This window comes from Bufo bufo, chromosome 2 (genome assembly GCF_905171765.1).
Source record: "Bufo bufo chromosome 2, aBufBuf1.1, whole genome shotgun sequence".
Lineage (NCBI taxonomy): Eukaryota > Metazoa > Chordata > Amphibia > Anura > Bufonidae > Bufo > Bufo bufo.
Genome location: NC_053390.1, coordinates 295,864,480 through 295,884,982, shown reverse-complemented (window position 1 = coordinate 295,884,982; position 20,503 = coordinate 295,864,480). Strand labels below are relative to the sequence as shown.

General features: G+C 43.9%; 1 protein-coding gene across 2 annotated transcripts in view; it reads right to left on the bottom strand.

Moving 5' to 3' along the window:
• The window catches only part of LOC120988953 (O-sialoglycoprotein endopeptidase), a 44,775-nt gene that overhangs the window by 2,401 nt on the left and 21,871 nt on the right, over positions 1 to 20,503 (bottom strand). For both annotated transcript variants that reach the window (XM_040416765.1, XM_040416766.1), the window contains 7 exons: positions 19,763 to 19,938; positions 19,118 to 19,213; positions 18,604 to 18,653; positions 14,507 to 14,585; positions 1,629 to 1,694; positions 511 to 601; positions 171 to 246 (listed from right to left, as the gene is read on the bottom strand). In XM_040416765.1, the coding sequence (XP_040272699.1) occupies positions 171 to 246; positions 511 to 601; positions 1,629 to 1,694; positions 14,507 to 14,585; positions 18,604 to 18,653; positions 19,118 to 19,213; positions 19,763 to 19,938 (634 nt within the window). The remainder of the gene's footprint in view (positions 1 to 170; positions 247 to 510; positions 602 to 1,628; positions 1,695 to 14,506; positions 14,586 to 18,603; positions 18,654 to 19,117; positions 19,214 to 19,762; positions 19,939 to 20,503) is intronic.

Sequence of the window (20,503 nt, the reverse complement as noted above, 5' to 3'; positions counted from 1 at the left end):
TTCTCCCAAATCTACCAGAAAAATGCACTCTTGGCATATTTAGTTCGCTGGAGAGAGGGGAATAAGCTGCTGCCAGGACCAATGTGCCCCAAGCCACGCTCACATTTCATTCCAGATTAATTAAATAGGTCTTATGCTATAAAATGCACAACTACTTACATCAATCTTACCTCTCATCTGTGGCAAAAATCTTGGCGCCTCGTTCTTTGCACATTGCTTCCATCATTTCTTGCAGCCGTATGTTACCTAAGTGTTTAAAATCAATATGGAGTCTGTTTCCCTGCAGTAAATGTATATTTAGTAGCAAGAATATACTTTTTAGCAAATGCAGTTTACAGAAATCAGCAAAATCCCATACCAAAACAGCAGAGTTGGATTGGTCGGTTGTGGATTTTTACTGCAGGATAGTGTCTATTCTGTGACAGAACCCTGACCCGTACGCTAGAAGCTGGCCATAGATAAATGGGATAGATCATCAATGCCTACGATCATTACACCGTATTTACTTACATCCAACTCCACCCACTATTAAAACTTCTTGGGAACCGCAATGAGCCATAGCCCGCTCTGTTATCTCCACAAGCATCGAGAAGACGGTCTCCTGCCAGGAAGAAATATGGCCTTGTAAATCGGTGGGACCGTACAGAGCTGTTCTACAGCTTTCCCAGGGATCAGCAGCCTCTGGCACTCCAGCTGTTCCAAATCTACAACTCCCCGACTCCTCTTTTGACTTCTATGGGAGTTACACGAAAAGACAAGTGTGCATGCTGGGAGTTGTAGTTTCACAGCAGCTGGAGAGTTTAAGGTTGCCGATTCCTGCCCTATCCACGAGATAGGGGATAAGTGTCTGATGGTCGGGGGTCCGACCACTGGGGCTCCTGCCGATCATGAGAATGGGTGACCAGTGTTCCCAGGTGGACACACGTGTGTGCTGTCGCTCCATTCAACTCTACAGGGCTGCCAGAGATAGGTGAGCGCTCAGTTTCTTAAAGTGAAATAGAGCGGCACCACACATACGTTTCTGCCACTCCATTCAAACAAGGGAACACAGACCCCTGTTCTCGTGATTGGCGGGGGACCCAGCAGTCAGACCTCCACCAGACACATCAACAGCACACAGGCATGGGAAACCTCTATGAGAGCAGAAGTCATTGACATCTATGAGAGCATGTTGTGGGCGTACTGTGTGACCTATGTAAAGGTCATTAGGCGAGGATGGGGATGAGGTAAACTGATCACTGTGAATGGTGTGATGTTGTGTAATCTATATATAGGTGTTACCTTTTGTGATAATCCTGCCTGTAATGATAATGAAATGCCTGCTGAAAAGTGATCTCTAGAGAACAGGAAGTGTCAACCTATTATAACGCTCATTGGCCAAAGTGAAAACTGAGATTGTACAGATAGCAACATTAAGTAGCTTTAAACAATTGGTCACTTTCCTGATCATGATATCTGCCACACCTAGAGATCACTTAGGCTGTAGGAGAAAGCTACTTTATAGATGCAGGAGCTCACAATGCTGGTACAGAATGTCTAGGGGTATGGGGGGGGGGGGGGGGGGCGACGACGACGACGGACATTTGAACCCTGAATGAAATGCATTACATATATATCTCAGCATTAACCTGAAGGGAAAAGCAGAGATCTTCAGGTGTACACTCCCCAGATGAAAACATCTTGTGTGCAACATCCTGTAAAGAAAATGGAAAAACATATTTGCGCATGAATCATTCAAACACACAAGTTGCAAATCGTGCTGTGTTGTCAATCTAAGTATACTGCGCCTCCTGAATTGTGTCCTGGATGACAATAGGACTAAGATGTGTGCTGTAGTGGGGCCACTAACTTCCTGCGCATGGGTAAGCCAAGAAGCAGGCAGCACAGACCACGACGATCCCATCATCTACATGCTGCAGTATAGTCTCTGGGGTCATTTATCAAAACTGGTGTAAAGGAAAACTGGCTTAGTTGCCCATCGCAACCAGTTTTCCTTTATACCAGTTTTGGTCTTTATATCCAAATAAGTGAAGAAACAGGATTTGATAGGGGCTACTGCAATTACATTACATTAAAATTAATAGTTTTTTCAGATATACAGATGTGTCCACATTTAACTGATCACTTATCTCAACATGTCCTGAGATGTGTGTCACGACATGACGTTATATCTAAATTGGATAAACTGCAATACAACGTTCAGACAGCAGGTGGCGCATTGAGTTACTAGCTATACAACGTTCAGACAGCAGGTTGCGCATTGTGTTACTAGCTATACAACGTTCAGACAGCAGGTGGCGCATTGTGTTACTAGCTATACAACGTTCAGACAGCAGGTGGCGCATTGTGTTACTAGCTATACAACGTTCAGACAGCAGGTGGCGCATTGTGTTACTAGCTATACAACATTCAGACAGCAGGTGGCGCATTGAGTTACTAGCTATACAACGTTCAGACAGCAGGTTGCGCATTGTGTTACTAGCTATACAACGTTCAGACAGCAGGTGGCGCATTGTGTTACTAGCTATACAACGTTCAGACAGCAGGTGGCGCATTGTGTTACTAGCTAAATATCTGAACTTAAGGTAAAGACCTGGTAATGGAATTACAATTGTGAAATTTGGCCGGGTTCACATCAGGTCTTTGTCTTACATTTAACATATATGAAAAATGGATGCTCTTTTTTTTACCATATATTTTGACCTGTGCCATTGTTCACTACAATTCTATATGCCGTATACTATGATTTAGATACACTTGGTGTCTGTATACAGTGCTAGTCTAGAATTATATTTATTATATTCAAAATAACATACTCCAACCACAGTATTATGCAGAGATTATTATATACTTTTAAGTTTAACAGTCCCATTCATTACATGTTACAAATGTACATAATACAATTCAGACACATTGGGTGTCAGTATATACCGCAATTTTTGTATGACATTTAAAATACTTATTGATTGTCTGCTGAGCTGTGTATCTAATCCTATTGCGTGTTACTATCTGCAGAGCTGTGTATCTAATCCTATTATGCGTGATACTGTCTGCTGAGCGGTGTATCTAATCTAATCCTGTGTGATACTGTCTGCTGAGCGGTGTATCTAATCTAATCCTGTGTGATATTGTTTGCAGAGTCGTGTGTCTAAGCCTATTGTGTTTGATACTGTCTGCTGAGCTGTGGAGCTAATCCTATCCTGTGTGATTCTTCCTGCTGAGCTGTGTATCTAATCCTATCCTGTGTGATTCTTCCTGCTGAGCTGTGTATCTAATCCTATCCTGTGTGATACTGTCTGCTGAGCTATGTATCTAATCCTATCCTGTGTGATACTGTCTGCTGAGCCGTGTATCTAATGCTATCATGTGTGATACTGTCTGCTGAGCTGTGGATCTAATCCTATCCTGTGTGATACTGTCTGCTGAGCTATGTATCTAATCCTATCCTGTGTGATACTGTCTGCTGAGCTGTGGATCTAATCCTATCCTGTGTGATACTGTCTGCTGAGCCGTGTATCTAATGCTATCATGTGTGATACTGTCTGCTGAGCCATGTATCTAATCCTATCCTGCGTGATACTGTCTGCTGAGCTGTGGATCTAATCCTATCCTGTGTGATACTGTCTGCTAAGCCATGTATCTAATGCTATCATGTGTGATGCTGTCTGCTGAGCTGTGAATCTAATCCTATCCTGTGTGATGCTGTCTGCTGAGCCAGGGTATATGAGCCAATGCTGACATACCAGGGGCAAACACAGCCGATTTCAGCCAAAGCCAGAAGTATAAATCCTTCCTTTACTGTATATTTCTAATTCCTTTCCAACCCATTTCTGTAGACAGGACTGCTTCAAATCCTCATCCAAAAAACTTAGTGTATTTAGCCTTAGTGCATTCACATGACCATATTTTTGGTCTGCATCCGATCCACATTTTTTGAGGACCCAGTCATTTCAATGGGGGCAAAAAAAGATGTGGACAACACCATGTGCTGCCTGCATCTGTATGTCTGTTCCGTGGCTCCCCCAAGAATATAGAACCTGTCCTATTCTTGTCTGTTTTGCAGGGGGAATTATCTATTGGCAATACAGGGCTGTCAATATATATTTATTGGCAAAGCATGCAAAATGAGGAGGGAGGGCGAAAGAGGATTATATACTGGTACTACTGGTGGAGACGGAGGAGCATTAAACACTGGAGCCATTAAATAAATATATATGCACACATACACACACACAGATATATACAGACACTGTATGAGTGTGTGTGTCAGATCCACTCACCCCTCTCCTACTTTTAACTTAACCCCTAATGTCTGTACAGCGCTACGGAATATGTTAGCGCTATATAAGAGAGTTAAAATAAATAAATACACAGCAAGTTTTCGTTTTTTTCCTTCCAGCTTTCCAAGAGCCATAACTTTTTAAGTTTCCCATCACATAGACATATGAGGGATTATTTTTGACAGACATTTTTTTTTTTTTTTAACTGCACCATTTAATTTACCTTAGCTTATATTGGAAAAATGGGAAAACAATCTTTGTTGGGTGAAATTGGAAAAAAGATACACAATTCCACCACAGTTTTGGGTTTTGCTTTTATAGCATTCAATGTGCTAAAAATGTCATGGACCTTATCCTGCGGGTTGATACCAAATGTACACTGCTCAAAAAAATAAAGGGAACACAAAAATAACACATCCTAGATCTGAGTTAATTAAATATTCTTCTGAAATACTTTGTTCTTTACATAGTTGAATGTGCTGACAACAAAATCAGACAAAAATAAAAAAAATGGAAATCAAATTTTCAACCCATGGAGGTCTGGATTTGGAGTCACACTCAAAATTAAAGTGGAAAAACACACTACAGGCTGATCCAACTTTGATGTAATGTCCTTAAAACAAGTCAAAATGAGGCTCAGTAGTGTGTGTGGCCTCCACGTGCCTGTATGACCTCCCTACAACGCCTGTGCATGCTCCTGATGAGGTGGCGGACGGTCTCCTGAGGGATCTCCTCCCAGACATGGACTAAAGCATCTGCCAACTCCTGGACAGTCTGTGGTACAACGTGACGTTGGTGGATAGAGCGAGACATGATGTCCCAGATGTGCTCAATTGAATTCAGGTCTGGGGAACGGGCGGGCCAGTCCATAGCATCAATGCCTTCGTCTTGCAGGAACTGCTGACATACTCCAGCCACATGAGGTCTAGCATTGTCTTGCATTAGGAGGAACCCAGGGCCAACCGCACCAGCATATGGTCTCACAAGGGGTCTGAGGATCTCATCTCGGTACCTAATGGCAGTCAGGCTACCTCTGGTGAGCACATGGAGGGCTGTGCGGCCCTCCAAAGAAATGCCACCCCACAACTTTACTGACCCAATGCCAAACCGGTCATGCTGGAGGATGTTGCAGGCAGCAGAACGTTCTCCACGGCGTCTCCAGACTCTGTCACGTCTGTCACATGTGCTCAGTGTGAACCTGCTTTTATCTGTGAAGAGCACAGGGCGCCAGTGGCGAATTTGCCAATCTTGGTGTTCTCTGGCAAATGCCAAACGTCCTGCACGGTGTTGGGCTGTAAGCACAACCCCCACCTGTGGACGTCGGGCCCTCATATCACCCTCATGGAGTCTGTTTCTGACCGTTTGAGCAGACACATGCACATTTGTGGCCTGCTGGAGGTCATTTTGCAGGGCTCTGGCAGTGCTCCTCCTGTTCCTCCTTGCACAAAGGTGGAGGTAGCGGTCCTGCTGCTGGGTTGTTGCCCTCCTACGGCCTCCTCCACGTCTCCTGATGTCCTGGCCTGTCTCCTGGTAGCGCCTCCATGCTCTGAACACTACGCTGACAGACACAGCAAACCTTCTTGCCACAGCTCGCATTGATGTGCCATCCTGGATAAGCTGCACTACCTGAGCCACTTGTGTGGGTTGTAGACTCCGTCTCATGCTACCACTAGAGTGAAAGCACCGCCAGCATTCAAAAGTGACCAAAACATCAGCCAGGAAGCATAGGAACTGAGAAGTGGTCTGTGGTCACCACCTGCAGAACCACTCCTTTATTGGGGGTGTCTTGCTAATTGCCTATAATTTCCACTTGTTGTCTATCCCATTTGCACAACAGCATGTGAAATTGATTGTCACTCAGTGTTGCTTCCTAAGTGGACAGTTTGATTTCACAGAAGTGTGATTGACTTGGAGTTACATTGTGTTGTTTAAGTGTTCCCTTTATTTTTTTGAGCAGTGTATATATTATGCTTTTCTACTTGCAAAAATAAATTTTTAAAGGTTATTATTTTTTAAATCGCCATATTCTGAAAAAGCCATACTTTTTTTTTTTTTACACTTACAAAGCTGTGTGTGCCTTTTTTTGCAGGGTGAACTGTCGTTTTTATTGGTGCTTTCAGGAACATACACATTTTTGATCATTTATATTTTTGGTTGGAAACAAAAACAAAAAACAATAAACAGCTAATTTCTTATTGTTACGGCGTTCACCATGCATGATACATTTTTCATTTCATTAGTTTACATTTTAGAATGCGGCGATACCCATTAGGTTTATTTCTTTGTTATTTAGGCAGGGATCAGCAACCTCCAGCACTCCAGCTGGTCTGAAACTACAACTCCCAGAATCCTCTTTTCACTTCTATAGGAGTGGCAAGAACAGCAGAGTGTGCATTCTGGGAGCTGTAGTTTGAGAGCAGATGGGGTGCCGAAGGTTGCAGACTTCTGATTTAGGGGGTTACATAAAAATAATAATAAATGGGGCAGGTTTTTTGAAAATGCCCACAGCAACCAATCACAGCACAGCTTTAATTTTGTATTTGACTCTTGAATAAATAAAATCTGCACTGTGATTGCTTAGTATTTCCTGCAAATAGAGAACTGTAGTAGTTGGCCATATTGCAAAATTTACTTCAAGGGCATGGGGACAGTGCATCCAGAAACTCATAACATCCTAGAAGATGATCCAAAGAATCGCAAACTCTAGGACGGTCCAACAGTTACATTGGAGCTCAGCTCATCCTTGCACAAAACCAGTTGGATGTTCCTCAACCTTGTTGAGATAATTTCTGGCAAACAGATTAGTAATAGGGTGGTATTAGGGAGGGTCAGGTATGCTTTGCTGCTGAAGGAACCATGAATTTATATTTAGCGTGAGAAGTATACCATAGGACACATTTTTAATAATCATTCTGATCGCTCAGAAACTAATTAATAGTAGCAAATATTGCTGGGCACCCTGACTTCGTGGGGTTGTCCAACTTTGCTGTGCTTTTTCTAGACCTCCAGTGTGGCCAGACCTGCAGTGGTGAGCACACTTACCTGTTCCCAGCCGCTGGGCTCTGGCTCCATCCCTCCCCCTCGTGCACTGCTGGTCCCGGGTGTATCAGAGTCAACATCTTGGCTACAGTGGGCACTAGCCACCCATGTGTCGAGTGACCCATGTTTTTTCTAACCCTGGACAACCCCATTAAGGCCATAATCTGATATGTATGAACTCTGCTCATCTTGAAGGTTTATTTTAGAAGAGGTCTACTCTTAAAGACTATTCGGGTCATTTATCAAACTGGTGTAATGTAGAACTGGCTTAGTTGCCCATAGCAACCAGATACCTCCTTTCATTTTCCAAAAGGAGCTATCCAAAATGAAAGGAGGAATCTGATTGGTTGCTATGGGCAACTAAGCCAGTTCTACTTTACACCAGTTTGATAAATAACCCCATTTATGGGTATATGTGGCTATAATATAAACCTCAAAATTGTGAAAATGTTCTGGGAGTGAAGGGGTTAAAAGGCCCTTCATAAGGTACAGGTCAATTTTTTTTTGAAGTCATACAAATCAGTAGAAAGTAAGTCTAGAAATATGCATTATTATTGCTCCATTGCCCTTGCAATGCCCTCAAAAGAGGTAGGAGCAGAAATAGAGCAATCAATACGAGCGGCAGTGGTGGGATTTTATGTGCTGTGGTTAAAAATAAAGTTCAATTTGTACGTTTACACAGTACAAGATCCAGACAATGAAAAATAATGATATTTTTCATTGCTCTGCAGACTGGCTGAATACATAGATGAAATGTCTATGGATGCAGCCTATGTGCAAAAAAACCTCTAGGCCATTTAACTCCTTAGAAGCCATTGTTAAAAGCGACTCCGGCTGCCTCTATCAGGCATTGGCACCGCCATGAATGAGACTGCAGGGTACTGATTAGGGATCGACCGATTATCGGTTTGGCCGATATTATCGGCCGATATTGAGGATTTTGAACGTTATCGGTATCGGCATCTATTTTGCCGATATACCGATAACGTATTGGGAACACAGAACGCGCTGCTGTCAGCGTTCTGTGTTCCCTTCGCAGCACAGGGGAGAAGGAAGCAGTGTCTCCCTCCCCCTGTGCTGCTGCTGCCACTGCCGCCAATGAGAGGAGAGAACATAAGAGGAGGGGAGGGGCTGTGGCCAGCGCTCCACCAATGAAGATAAGCCTTTCATTCATTTACAGGAGGCGGGAGCTGGCTGCAGAATCACATAGCCGGCTCCCGACCTCTATGAGCTGTAGCTGCGATCTGCGGTAGTTAACTCCTCAGGTGCCGCGGACCGCAGCTATCGCTCATAGAGGTCGGGAGCCGGCTATGTCATTCTACAGCCAGCTCCCGCCTCCTGTATATGAATGAATGAGAGACTTATCTTCATTGGTGGCGCAGTGCGCCCCCCCCCCCCAATCCCCCCAGTATTAATCATTGGTGGCACAGTGCGCCCCCCACCCCCATCCCAATCCCGGCCAATAGTAAAAACATTGGTGGCGCAGTGCGCCCCTGCCCCCACCCACCCACCCAGTATTACTCATTGGTGGCAGTGGCCACAGGGTCCCCTCTCCCCTGCTCCTCCGATCGGAGCCCCAGCTGTGTAAGCCTGGGGCTCCGATCGGTTACCATGGCAGCCAGGACGCTATTGAAGCCCTGGCTGCCACAGTCAGCTCCCTGCTGCTGTGTGCACAAAGCACAGGGCAGCAGGGACAGTGTGAGCTCCTATTCACCCTGATAAAGATCTATCAGGGGGAATAGGACAAGGGTTCTAGTCCCTAAGGGGGCTAAAAGTTAGTAAAAAAAAAACCACTAAAATATTAAGTATAAATGAAAAAGATTTATAAAAAAAAATACACATTAACAATAAACAAAAAAATACACATTAACAATAAACATATTAATTTTCAGCAGATTTGTATAGGAATTTTTTTTTTCTCAAAAATGAAAATTCCCAGAATATCGGTATAAATTATCGGCTATCGGCCTGAAAGTTCACAAATTATCGGTATCGGCCCTAAAAAATCAATATCGGTCGATCCCTAGTACTGATGTCTAAGCATAGCAGCCAGGGCTCTTATAAAGTGCCCCCAAGTCTGCCTGAAGTGTATGCCAGTCCGTAACCCACTGGTAACACATAAGCTGGGGCGGACTGACCGGTCGGGCACTTCGGACATGGTCCGAGGGCCCGCCACAGAATAACATTATGTGTTAATGTTATGCCCAGCACCCCGATTCCGAATGTTATGCTGGCCTGGTAATGGCAGTGGGGCCCGTTGCAGTCACTGTATTCTATTACACCGGGCCCCGCTCACTGTAATACTAATATTCATATGTGAACAACTTGAAATCCTCTGCGATCCTCTCCCTCTGAGCTCTCTGTACTCACAAACTCAGTAGCAGGCCGGGCAGCAGCGTAACTCACTGACGTCATGCGCCTGCTCCTCCCAGTTTATGAATGAAGTAGGCGGAGCAGGCGCGTGACGTCAGTGAGTTGCGCTGCCGTCCGGCCTGCTACTGAGTTTGTGAGTACAGAGAGCTCAGAGGGAGAGGATCGCAGAGGATTTCAAGTTGTTCACATATGAAAATTAGTATTACAGTGAGCGGGGCCCGGTGTAATAGAATACAGTGACTGCAACGGGCCCCACTGCCATTACAACACCAGATGCCGGCCCCCAGACCCTGTATTGGGGATCATTCACTCACAGGGACACTGTTATGGGGGGGGATCTGTGGATGACACATATATAGCATAAGGTGCTATATATGTGTCACCCACAGATCCCCCCCCCCACAACAGTGCCATCCACAGAGCCCCCACAACAGTGCCATCCACAGAGCCTCCCCCCCTTCACAGTAGTTATGCCCACACTGCTTCTAACAGAGGCTCACTAATGGACGCTGAGATTAGATCACCCCATACGAAAGCATTGAATCAATGCTTTCCTATGGGGAAAAATTTGACCCTGGAGGTCATCATGCAGAGTGTGAGGACGTCCAGCGTCAGATACCAGACCAAAGGTCTGTTTTAATCCAGAAAGCCCTCAGGTGGCTGCCAGCGACTAGAGGCTGACTTATTGCTGGAACGTAAACAATGCAGTTTCTCTAGAACATTGCAGCTCGATTTGCAAAAGGGACACTGTACCCAGAACACTTCAATGAGCTGAAGTGGTCTGGGTGCCTTTTGTGTCACTTTAACTTTGAAATCTTATTCAAGATTGTGTAGGGTGTGGCTGGAGGCGGGACAAGGGTGGGGCTTTCAGCAGAACATGGGTGGGGCCTGTAAGGGGGCCCTGAGGGTTCTCAGTCCGCCCCTGCACATAAGTACAGAGTATTATAGAATAAATCAGAAGATTGCCTGTCAATAAATAGTAAAAGTAAGAGTTAATAAAGTTTTATTAACTATAAAAATATCCAAGTTAAAATGCACCTTTTTACATTGAAAAATGCTTTTCAAATGGAAAAAATTTCACATAGTTGATATCCCCGCATCCATAATGACCCACACTACACAATTATGTAATTTATCACGCATGGTGAATGGCGTAAAAAAAAAAAAAACACCACAATTGCAGTTTATTTGCTTTCCCTACCAAAAACAGAATACAAAGAGATCAAAAAGTGTTATGTATCCAAAATGGTAACAATGAAAACTACAGGTCGTCCCTCAAAAATCAAGCCCGCACTCTAGAAAGAATGGGTTTTGGGATCCAGCGTCGCAAAAACATTATTATTATTTTTTTAAAGTGCTAATGTAGTCAAACTAAAAAAAACTCTATGTGTTTGGTATCGAAGTAATCATACTGACCCTGGAGAATAAATGTTGCATGCCGCAAAACTCAGTGGCAGTGTTTCTGTGTATACCAAAATGGTGCCATTAAAAACTTCAACTGGTCCCACAAAAAACATTGACGGGAAAATGATGTGGGCTCAGTAGCCAAGCCCATGCAAACTGCAACAGTTTTTAGCTGTGACATACAGCTTACACCATGCTGCAACTGCCTGGATTGGAACTAGCTCTAATCCCAGCGGTTTAATTCCTTAGATGCTGCAGCTGCTATTGACTGTGGCATCTAAGGTCTACTAAAAAAAAAAAATACAAAATGCAGTTTTGAATACTTTGAGGGAAACTTGGTAGCAATGAACTAAATAACCAAAAAGTAACTGGGTGGGAGCTGTCCCCCCCCAAATGAACGGAAGAGAAAGATTTTACAATAAGTAACCAAAATTCCTGTTTTCTCATTCCTGTCATTGGGGGACACAGGATAGATTATGGGACGTTACAAAGCAATGCCTAGGGTGGGAAGAAAGCATTAAAGGGATTCTCCGGGAATTAAGAAAATGAAAATACTTAAATATTACTTTGTTATAATTATATTCCCAAATACCTTTTATTAGTTATAATGGCTCATTTATTTCTGGGGAGCAATCATTAGGAGAAATAAAATGGCCGCCGTTCTATTAGTATATTCAAAACCTGTCCTAATCACACAGGAGGACAAGTTACTTCAGACACTGAGCTAAAGAGCTGCCTCGTCCTCCTCTCTGCTCCCATTGTCAGGGATTATGCTCCTGAATACAGATAAGATCTTCAGCTGAATTTCTGTAGGAATGGAGTTCATGAGGAGACATGAAGTACAGAGAGGACGGACAGGACAGACTGTGGTAATATACAAGAACTGCTGCTCATTACCCCCACCTCCTCTCTGTACTTCATGTTTCCTAATGAACTCCATTCCTGCAGAGATTCAAGTGAAGATCTTACCATCTGTATTCAGGATCATCATCCCTGACAAGCAGAGCAGAGAGGAGGATGAGGCAGCTCTTTGGCCCACTGCTCTGAAGTAACTTGTCCTGCTATGTGATTAGGACAGGTTTTGTGTGTGTTAATAGGACAGCAGCTATTTTATTTCTCCTAATGATTGCTCCTGAGACAAAAATGAGGCATTATAACTAATGAAAGGTATTTGGGAATATATTTATACTAAAGTAATATTTAAATATTTTCATTTTCTTAATTCCCGGAGAACCCCTTTAAGGAGTGGTCAGTGGACCACCGCCGGCAAGACCTTGGGTCCTGGCGTTGTGTCAGTGGATGCAAAAGTGTGCACCTGATACAGCTTTGTAAAGGTGGGTAAAGACAACCAGGCAGCAGCACTGCACAGTTTTAGAACAGATGTTTGGTGACTCACCACACAAGAGGCCCTCACAGAACTTGTGGAATGAATAGTAATCCGGAAGCGGGGCTCCCTCCCTTTAGAACAGTAAGCTTCAGACATGGCAAGATGGATTAATTGGGAGATGGCGGTTTTAGAGGCTGCCACACCCTTCTTAGGACCATTGAGGAAAATTAGGAGTCAGTCAGATCTCTGGAAAGGAGAGGTGATTGAGAGGTAGGTGTGTATGGCCTACACTACATCTAGAGTGTGGAGGGCCTGTTCTTTGGCCCGAGTTGGAGCAGGACAAAAAGGCAAAAACAATAACCTCATTAATGAGAAATGTAGACAAGGCAGATCTGGAGCCTTACTGCAGCTAGAGGTACCACCCCCAGAAATGCAGCATAACGTGCCAAATCTGAGGCCTAGATCAGCAGGATGGCCAGACATGAGGATGCGGAAAGGCCATCTAAGGAAACTATCGTGTAGCGGAGCATAAACTCTGCTAAAAAAGTAGCATGAAGCGCCTGTAAGGGGAGCGTACTAGTAACCCGATGAACAGGGTTACAGGCACAGCATCTGATTGAGGAAGCGGGAAAGGTGCTGGATGTGGGCACACTGACAAGAAGGGCCCAGAGCTAGGCTGGTGCAGTGCATCTTGAAAATGCAGACAGAGGGAGAGGGCCTAAGAGGGAGGAGACGCAGAGGCGTGGATACTTACATGTCCGCTGCTGTGATAGTGTCCCTGGCTCCCCAGATCCAGCAAGATGTACCTCCCTCAGTGTACTGCCCCTTGGGGAGGGCACTTACACTGGCAAGTTAGGGGTGCAGGAGGCCAAGGTAACCTTTGGGCTGCTGGGAAAACAGCGGTTTTGGAGGTCCGCCGTACCCTTTTTTTCTTCCATAGGTGGGAAAGGAAATAATAAAAAGGAGAACAGGGAGAAAGGCGGCCTCCTACAGACACTAGAATTGATTTAGCTCAGTTTCTGTGGGAAGGAATTGAACATTTTTATGCTTAGTGTCTGCCTCCTAGTGGCAGCAGCTATTCTTATGGTGTATCTTGTGTCTCCCAATGACAAAAACGCAAAAATAGGTTTCAGACACGTTCTTGAAAATCGGAAAAAATGCTGCTAAACTTGTAAGACTTCTAACGTCTCCAAACATGACGCCAAGATAAAGTGGACACATGGCAGAAGTCAACTATTAACTATTTTGTGAAATAAAATCTAAAAAGCAGTTAAATTCAATTTTTTAAACATTTATGGTCAATTCTGGCTTATTTCTCCCAGACCTGGTGGGTGGAGACTAGCTCCCATCCATTGCACACAATAAGTACAGGAGCATCTCACTCACTCAGAAACGTCACCAGGATCATAAAGGACATTAGAGAAAAGTATTGACCTATATGGATGTGAATATACCACATGGGATGAGAAAGAAACTGCATTTAATAGGTGCAGACTCTCTTGCTGTGCCTGTCTTTCCTTCTTCCTTAGTTCCTGCTCACTCTTCCCTCTCCCCTCAACACAGACTTGAATGGGATTCAGTGAGCAGGCAGCCGTCCAAGACTGATTTCTCATGATTTTGAGAGTTAATGTTGTTTTAGAAAAGGGAGGGCGGAGAAACAGCTGGTAACTCGAACAAGGAATTTTTCTCTGATAAGATATTACAAAAGTTCTTGTCTGTACTACTGATTTATGCAAAGTTGTGTTAAAAGTTAGTGAACATTTAGAGGAACACTAAACCAAGAGATATATGAATGGAAATAAACTTTTATACTGTAGCATCATACCATTGTTCAGTGATGCAAACCTCATTCAGTTTCATATATATCTGTCTCCATTACTATCAAATAATATGTGTGGTGTATGAACACAATGCATTTAATGGACACCTGCCCAAAGGTAGAACAAGTTGATTTAAAGGAATTTATAGAGAATAATGTAGTTCCCTCTCAATACACAGGTTTAAAAATTAATAAATCATCTTTACTGAAACAATGTATATGTCTAATGCTTCCAAATTTACCAAGTATGGAAACAGAATTTACCTCCATATGTGACAGAATACCGGAGAAGGACACATCCATTCCTTTCACGGTGTAAGGCAGCTCCACATACTTTTTGCCCCTAAGGTTAAAATTAAGCGAGACCTGCATAAGAAGCTAATCTTGCAGTAAAGTTAGGCGATATATCTGTTATACCGCTATCAGTAATACAAGTAGTTTAAACGCTGTCATTTATAGGGTTTGTCTGAGATTTTGATAGATTAATATCTCATCGGTGGGGGCCCAACTCCCCTTGAGTGCTGCAGCCTTCTCACAGCTTACCAAGCACAGCACCGTACATCGTATAGCAGCTGTGCTTGGTATTGCAGCTCAGGCCTATTCATTTGAATGGGACTGTGCTGCAACCTAGGACATATGACCGATGGACGTGAAATCACTGGCCTAGGATGAGGCCGCAGCACTCACCGAAGCACTGCAGCCTATTCAAACAGCTGGGTGCCAGGAGTCAGACTCCCCACTGATCAAATATTGATGATCTCTCTCAGATAACCACCCACAGGAAAACAAAGAAAAGCACAATGGAACAGTGCCAACTAAGGCTACTTTCACACCTGCGTTAGGTGCTGATCCGTCTGGTATCTGCACAGACGGATCCGCACCTATAATGCAAACGCTTAGATCCGTTCAGAACGGATCCGTTTGCATTACCATGAAAAAAAAAAAAAAAATTATTATTTTTTTTTTTTTTTGTTCATGATAATGCAAACGGATCCGTCCAGACTTTACACTGAAAGTCAATGGGGGACGGATCCGTTTGAAAATTGAGCCATACTGTGTCAACTTCAAACGGATCCGTCCCCATTGACTTACAAGCTGCGTTCAGGTGTCCGCCTGCTGAGCGGAGGACAAACGGAGCCAGACTGATGCATTCTCAGCGGATCCGCATCCACTCAGAATGCATTAGGGCTGGACGGATCAGTTCGGGGCCGCTTGTGAGAGCCTTCAAACGGAACTCACAAGCGGAGCCCCGAACGCCAGTGTGAAAGTAGCCTAAGTCTTGACGGATCCGTTTGCCTCCGCACGGCCAGGCGGACACCCGAACGCTGCAAGCTGCGTTCGGGTGTCCGCCTGCTGAGCGGAGCGGAGGACAAACGGTGCCAGACTGATGCATTCTGAGCCGTTCGGGGCCACTTGTGAGAGCCTTCAAACGGAACTCACAAGCGGAGCCCCGAACGCTAGTGTGAAAGTAGGGGGGCATAGTTGACCCAAGAAGGACTCGCCTTTTCACCCAAAATGTGGAGAGACTGACCTTTGTAAAGATGCAAAGGAGGAGAGCATATTTAAAAGAAGAAAAACTACCACAAGAGGACACAGTTTTAAATTAGAGGGGCAAAGGTTTAAAAGTAATATCAGGAAGTATTACTTTACTGAGAGAGTAGTGGATGCATGGAATAGCCTTCCTGCAGAAGTGGTAGCTGCAAATACAGTGAAGGAGTTTAAGCATGCATGGGATAGGCATAAGGCTATCCTTCATATAAGATAGGGCCAGGGACTATCCATAGGATTCAGATATATTGTGCAGACTAGATGGGCCAAATGGTTCTTATCTGCCGACACATTCTAAAGTAGCCTAAACCGACCTAACCTTTTTTCTCTATTCCTGGCAGTTGAACCATTTTTGGTATACATTGGTTGGCCATTCTGGTAATAGTGGTTTATAGAGTTTTACGTAATGTACGTGACACAATGTTTTCCACAGCTCTTCTCCTGATGTGAAGGTTCTCATTTCTCCAGGTTAGGGTGTAACTGGACTTGTATTTACTCCTGAAGAGGTTTCGCCAGTCATCCAACTGGTTTCTCCTCTTTAATTGAGAAAGCCACTCAGATGACTAGCAGAGCAACTTCAAGAGAAAATACAAGTCCAGTTGCTCTGAGTTATTACTACTGATATACTCTTCTCCTGATTCTCCTTTGTGTCTCAAGCACTATACATATATATTTTAATGAAAAAGGGTTCCTCTGGCAACAGCTTACAGTATTGGGCATGTTGATATACAACATGCCTGATCCTCCTTTGCACCCAACATGTGCTGTCAGAGGATGGCCACCATACGCATTAGATAGTTGTCTGGTTCTGCCAAAATTGGTGGGTTTGGCCAATATTTATTTTAATGTGTGTGGCCAGCTTTTTCTGTGTCCAGTCTAGAATGCTGCTATCCTGTCTTATCTCAGCATCCAGTAATAGAATAGACCTCTCTTATATCCACCACCCTCCACTGATAGTAAACTCAGCCTGCCCTTGCTGATAGATCAATACAGTTAAAGGGTTTCTACCACCTCATTTTGACCTAATTAGCTCTCAGACACTAGCGATCTGCTAGTGTCTGATCTACCTAAGGCCTCCTGCACACGGCCGTTTTTTTCCCCCGTTTACTGGCCGTTTTTTGCGTTCCGTATACGGTCCGTATACGGAACCATTCATTTCAATGGTTCCGCAAAAAAAACAGAATGTACTCCGTATGCATTCCGTTTCCGTATTTCCGTTTTTCCGTTCCGTTTTAACATAGAACATGTCCTATTATTGCCCGCAAATCACGGTCCGTGGCTCCATTCAAGTCAATGGGTCCGCAAAAAAAACCGAACACATACGGAAATGCATCCGTATGTCTTCCGTTTCCGTTCCGTTTTTTGCTGAACCATCTATTGAAAATGTTATGCCCAGCCCAATTTTATCTATGTAATTACTGTATACTGTATATGCCATACAGAAAAACGGAATGGAAAAACGGAACAGAAACGGAAACACAACGGAAACAAAAAAACGGAACGGATCCGTGAAAAACGGACCGCAAAACACTGAAAAAGCCATACGGTCGTGTGCAATAGGCCTAACAATGCTATTCTCAGACCTGTGTGTGGATCCGTTTCACTAAAAAAAGAACTTTTATTAATATGCTAATGAGCCTCTAGGTGCTATGGGGGCGTCTTTTCAGCACCTAGAGGCTCCGTCTACTCACATTGTATGCCGCCCCGCTCATCCGTTAAGCCCGCCCATCTCCTCTTGAATGCCATCCTCCATCTGAGCCAGCGGACGAATTCTCGCGCCTGCGCCGTGCGCGTCTGTATTCGGCGCAGGCGCCATGAATGTCTGACCGCTCCCTGCACAGACATCTCCACTGCGCCTGCGCCGATGACCGAGATGTCTGTGCAGGCAGCTATCAGACATTCATTTACAGACGCGCACGGCGCAGGCGCGAGAATTTGTCCGCTGGCTCAGATGGAGGATGGCATTCAAGAGGAGATGGGCGGGCTTAACGGACGAGCGGGGCGGCATACAATGTGAGTAGACCGAGCCTCTAGGTGCTGAAAAGACGCCCCCATAGCACCTAGAGGCTCATTAGCATATTAATAAAAGTTTTTTTTTTTGTGAAACGGATCCACACACAGGTCTGAGAATAGCATTGTTAGGTAGATCAGACACTAGCAGATCGCTAGTGTCAGAGCTAATTAGGTCAAAATGAGGTGGTAGAAACCCTTTAATAGCAGCATATTGTGACGGTAAAACAAAAATGTTTAAAAAAAAAAAGAAAATGTACAAAAACATATTTCACCTATCCACAGGAAAACGTGTAAATGCTCCCAAGCCCCCCATTTGAGGCATCTAAATGGAGCAGTGGTCATGTATTTCATTCGAAGTCTATCGGACTGATGGAAATAGCCAAGTACAGTACCGGACATCTTGATCAGTCCCAAAGACAGTGATAACCCCTTTAAATGACATGCCATTTTCTGACGATACATTCTCTTTAAAGGGCATCTGTAAGCATATTTGCACCTATGAAAATGGCAATACCCCCTATGCTCCTAGAGGCTCATTTGCATATATTAAAACTTCATTTTTCTCAGAAATATTGGTACATAAACATTTTTTTCTTTCTAAAATAATGGATCTCTGACGGAAATGACTCAAACAGATGCCAAATGTGTACAACTGATGCTCTGGATTTTTCTGTTCTTCTGACAGATCAGAAGACTGGAAAAATAACGGTGATGTGAGCTCAGCTTAACTTACTAAAAAGATATGTTATTATAGACAAATGTGATCATGTGACAATCCTGGCGCCAGTGCCGATACTCACAACTTAGCCATCTGTTCAATGTTATATCCAGGGCTGGGGTCATTTGAAATCTTGGAGAAAACCAGGAATATGAAAGAATTTAGTATAAATGCAAACACACGTTTTGTGGCCATTAGTAAATCACGTGCATGATAAAGGTGACATAATTCCTCATTTTAAGGCTACATGCACACGAACGTTGTTTGTTTCCGTGTCAGTTCAGTTTTTTTTGCAGATAGAATGCGGACTCATTCATTCCAATGGGTCCGCAAAAAATGTGGACAGCACACTGTATCACGGCATCAGTATGTCCGTTCCATAGCCCCGCAAAAAAAAATAGAACATGTCCTATTCTTGTCCGTTTTAGGCATTGTTACAATGGATCTGCAAAAAAAAAAAAAATGGATGTCATCCGTTGTTTTTTTTGCAGATCCGCAATTTGTGGACCGCAAAACACATACGGTCGTGTGCATGTAGCCTAATAGTAGTAAGCTCTGCATGACATGTTTGATTAGAAACCAAGAGAATATGGTACCTTCAGAAACCTGGCAAAGCGGTCTAGACAGTTTCCCACAGCAATGTCTATTGTCTCGCCAAATATCCGGTAGCGGCGCTCAGAATAAGCAATGACCTGGGCACGAAACAACATTAAATGTGACAGACGTCTTTACCACTGTTATATTAACATTACAGAATTCATATCTGTCATTACATGTTTACATACAGGGGTGTCTCATTCTGCCCATGTGCCTGAATGTGACCCACCTTTATGCAGACATAAAGGGGTATTCCAGTTGTTTGAAGTTATCCCCTACTGCTGGGACCCCACTGATCATAAGAATGGGGACGCCATACCCCATGGAGTCCCCCGAAATAAACAGAGTGGCCGGTCAGACATGTGCACTGCCAATCCATTCATTTCTATAGGAATTTCTATAGGATTCCAGTTCTATCAAGTTATAACTACTAGACTGGTGGTGGTTCAACCGCTGGGACTCCCCAAAAATGAATGTAGCGGCAGTGGAGCATGTGCCATGCCACTTCATTGATTGTCTTGGGCACTGCAGCCAAGAAAAGCACTATTTCGAGTGCTCCCATAAAGATGAATAGAGCAGCAGTGTGGATGCCCATACCAGTCGGGGCCCCCACTTTTCTGATTGCTCATCCTTAACAGACTTACCTGTGTATTGCCTCCACTTACATACAGCACAGTGGGATTTTCAGCTCCTGTAATTAAACGCCCCATCTCTATGTGCCCAATGCAATGATTCACTCCCAGCAATGGCTTCTTCCACAGCTGAGCCACTGTACGTGCCACTATGGCCACTGACAAGAGTGGTGCCCCCATGCCAGGCCCTATACATTAAGAAAAGCAATATTTTAGTGTAGAAACATTGTTTTATCACCGCTGTGTTGGATGCAGACCCATTCACTTCAACAGGGCTGCAAAAGATGTTGACAGCACACCGTGTGCGGTCCGCATCTACAGGTGAAACTCCCAAAAATTTGAATATCGTGCAAAAGTTCATTTATTTCAGTAATGCAACTTAAAAGGAATTGCATTAATGCAGCTTAAAATTAGAATATTGTGAAAAGGTTCAATATTCGAGGCTCAAAGTGTCACCCTCTAGTCAGGTAATTAATCCATACCCCCTGAGCAAAGGGGACCTGAGATTGTGGCTTTGGGTTTTCATAAGCTGTAAGCCATAATCATCCAGATTATAACAAATAAAGGCTTGAAATATCTCACTTTGCATGTGATGAGTCTCATATGTAGTTTCACCTTTTAAGTTGCATTACTGAAATAAATGAAATTTGCACGATATTCAAATTTTTTGAGTTTCACCTGTATATGTCCGGTCCGCAGTCACAACCCCCCCCCCACCCAAATTTTTATTCCGTGTTTTGCGGAACAAAATGT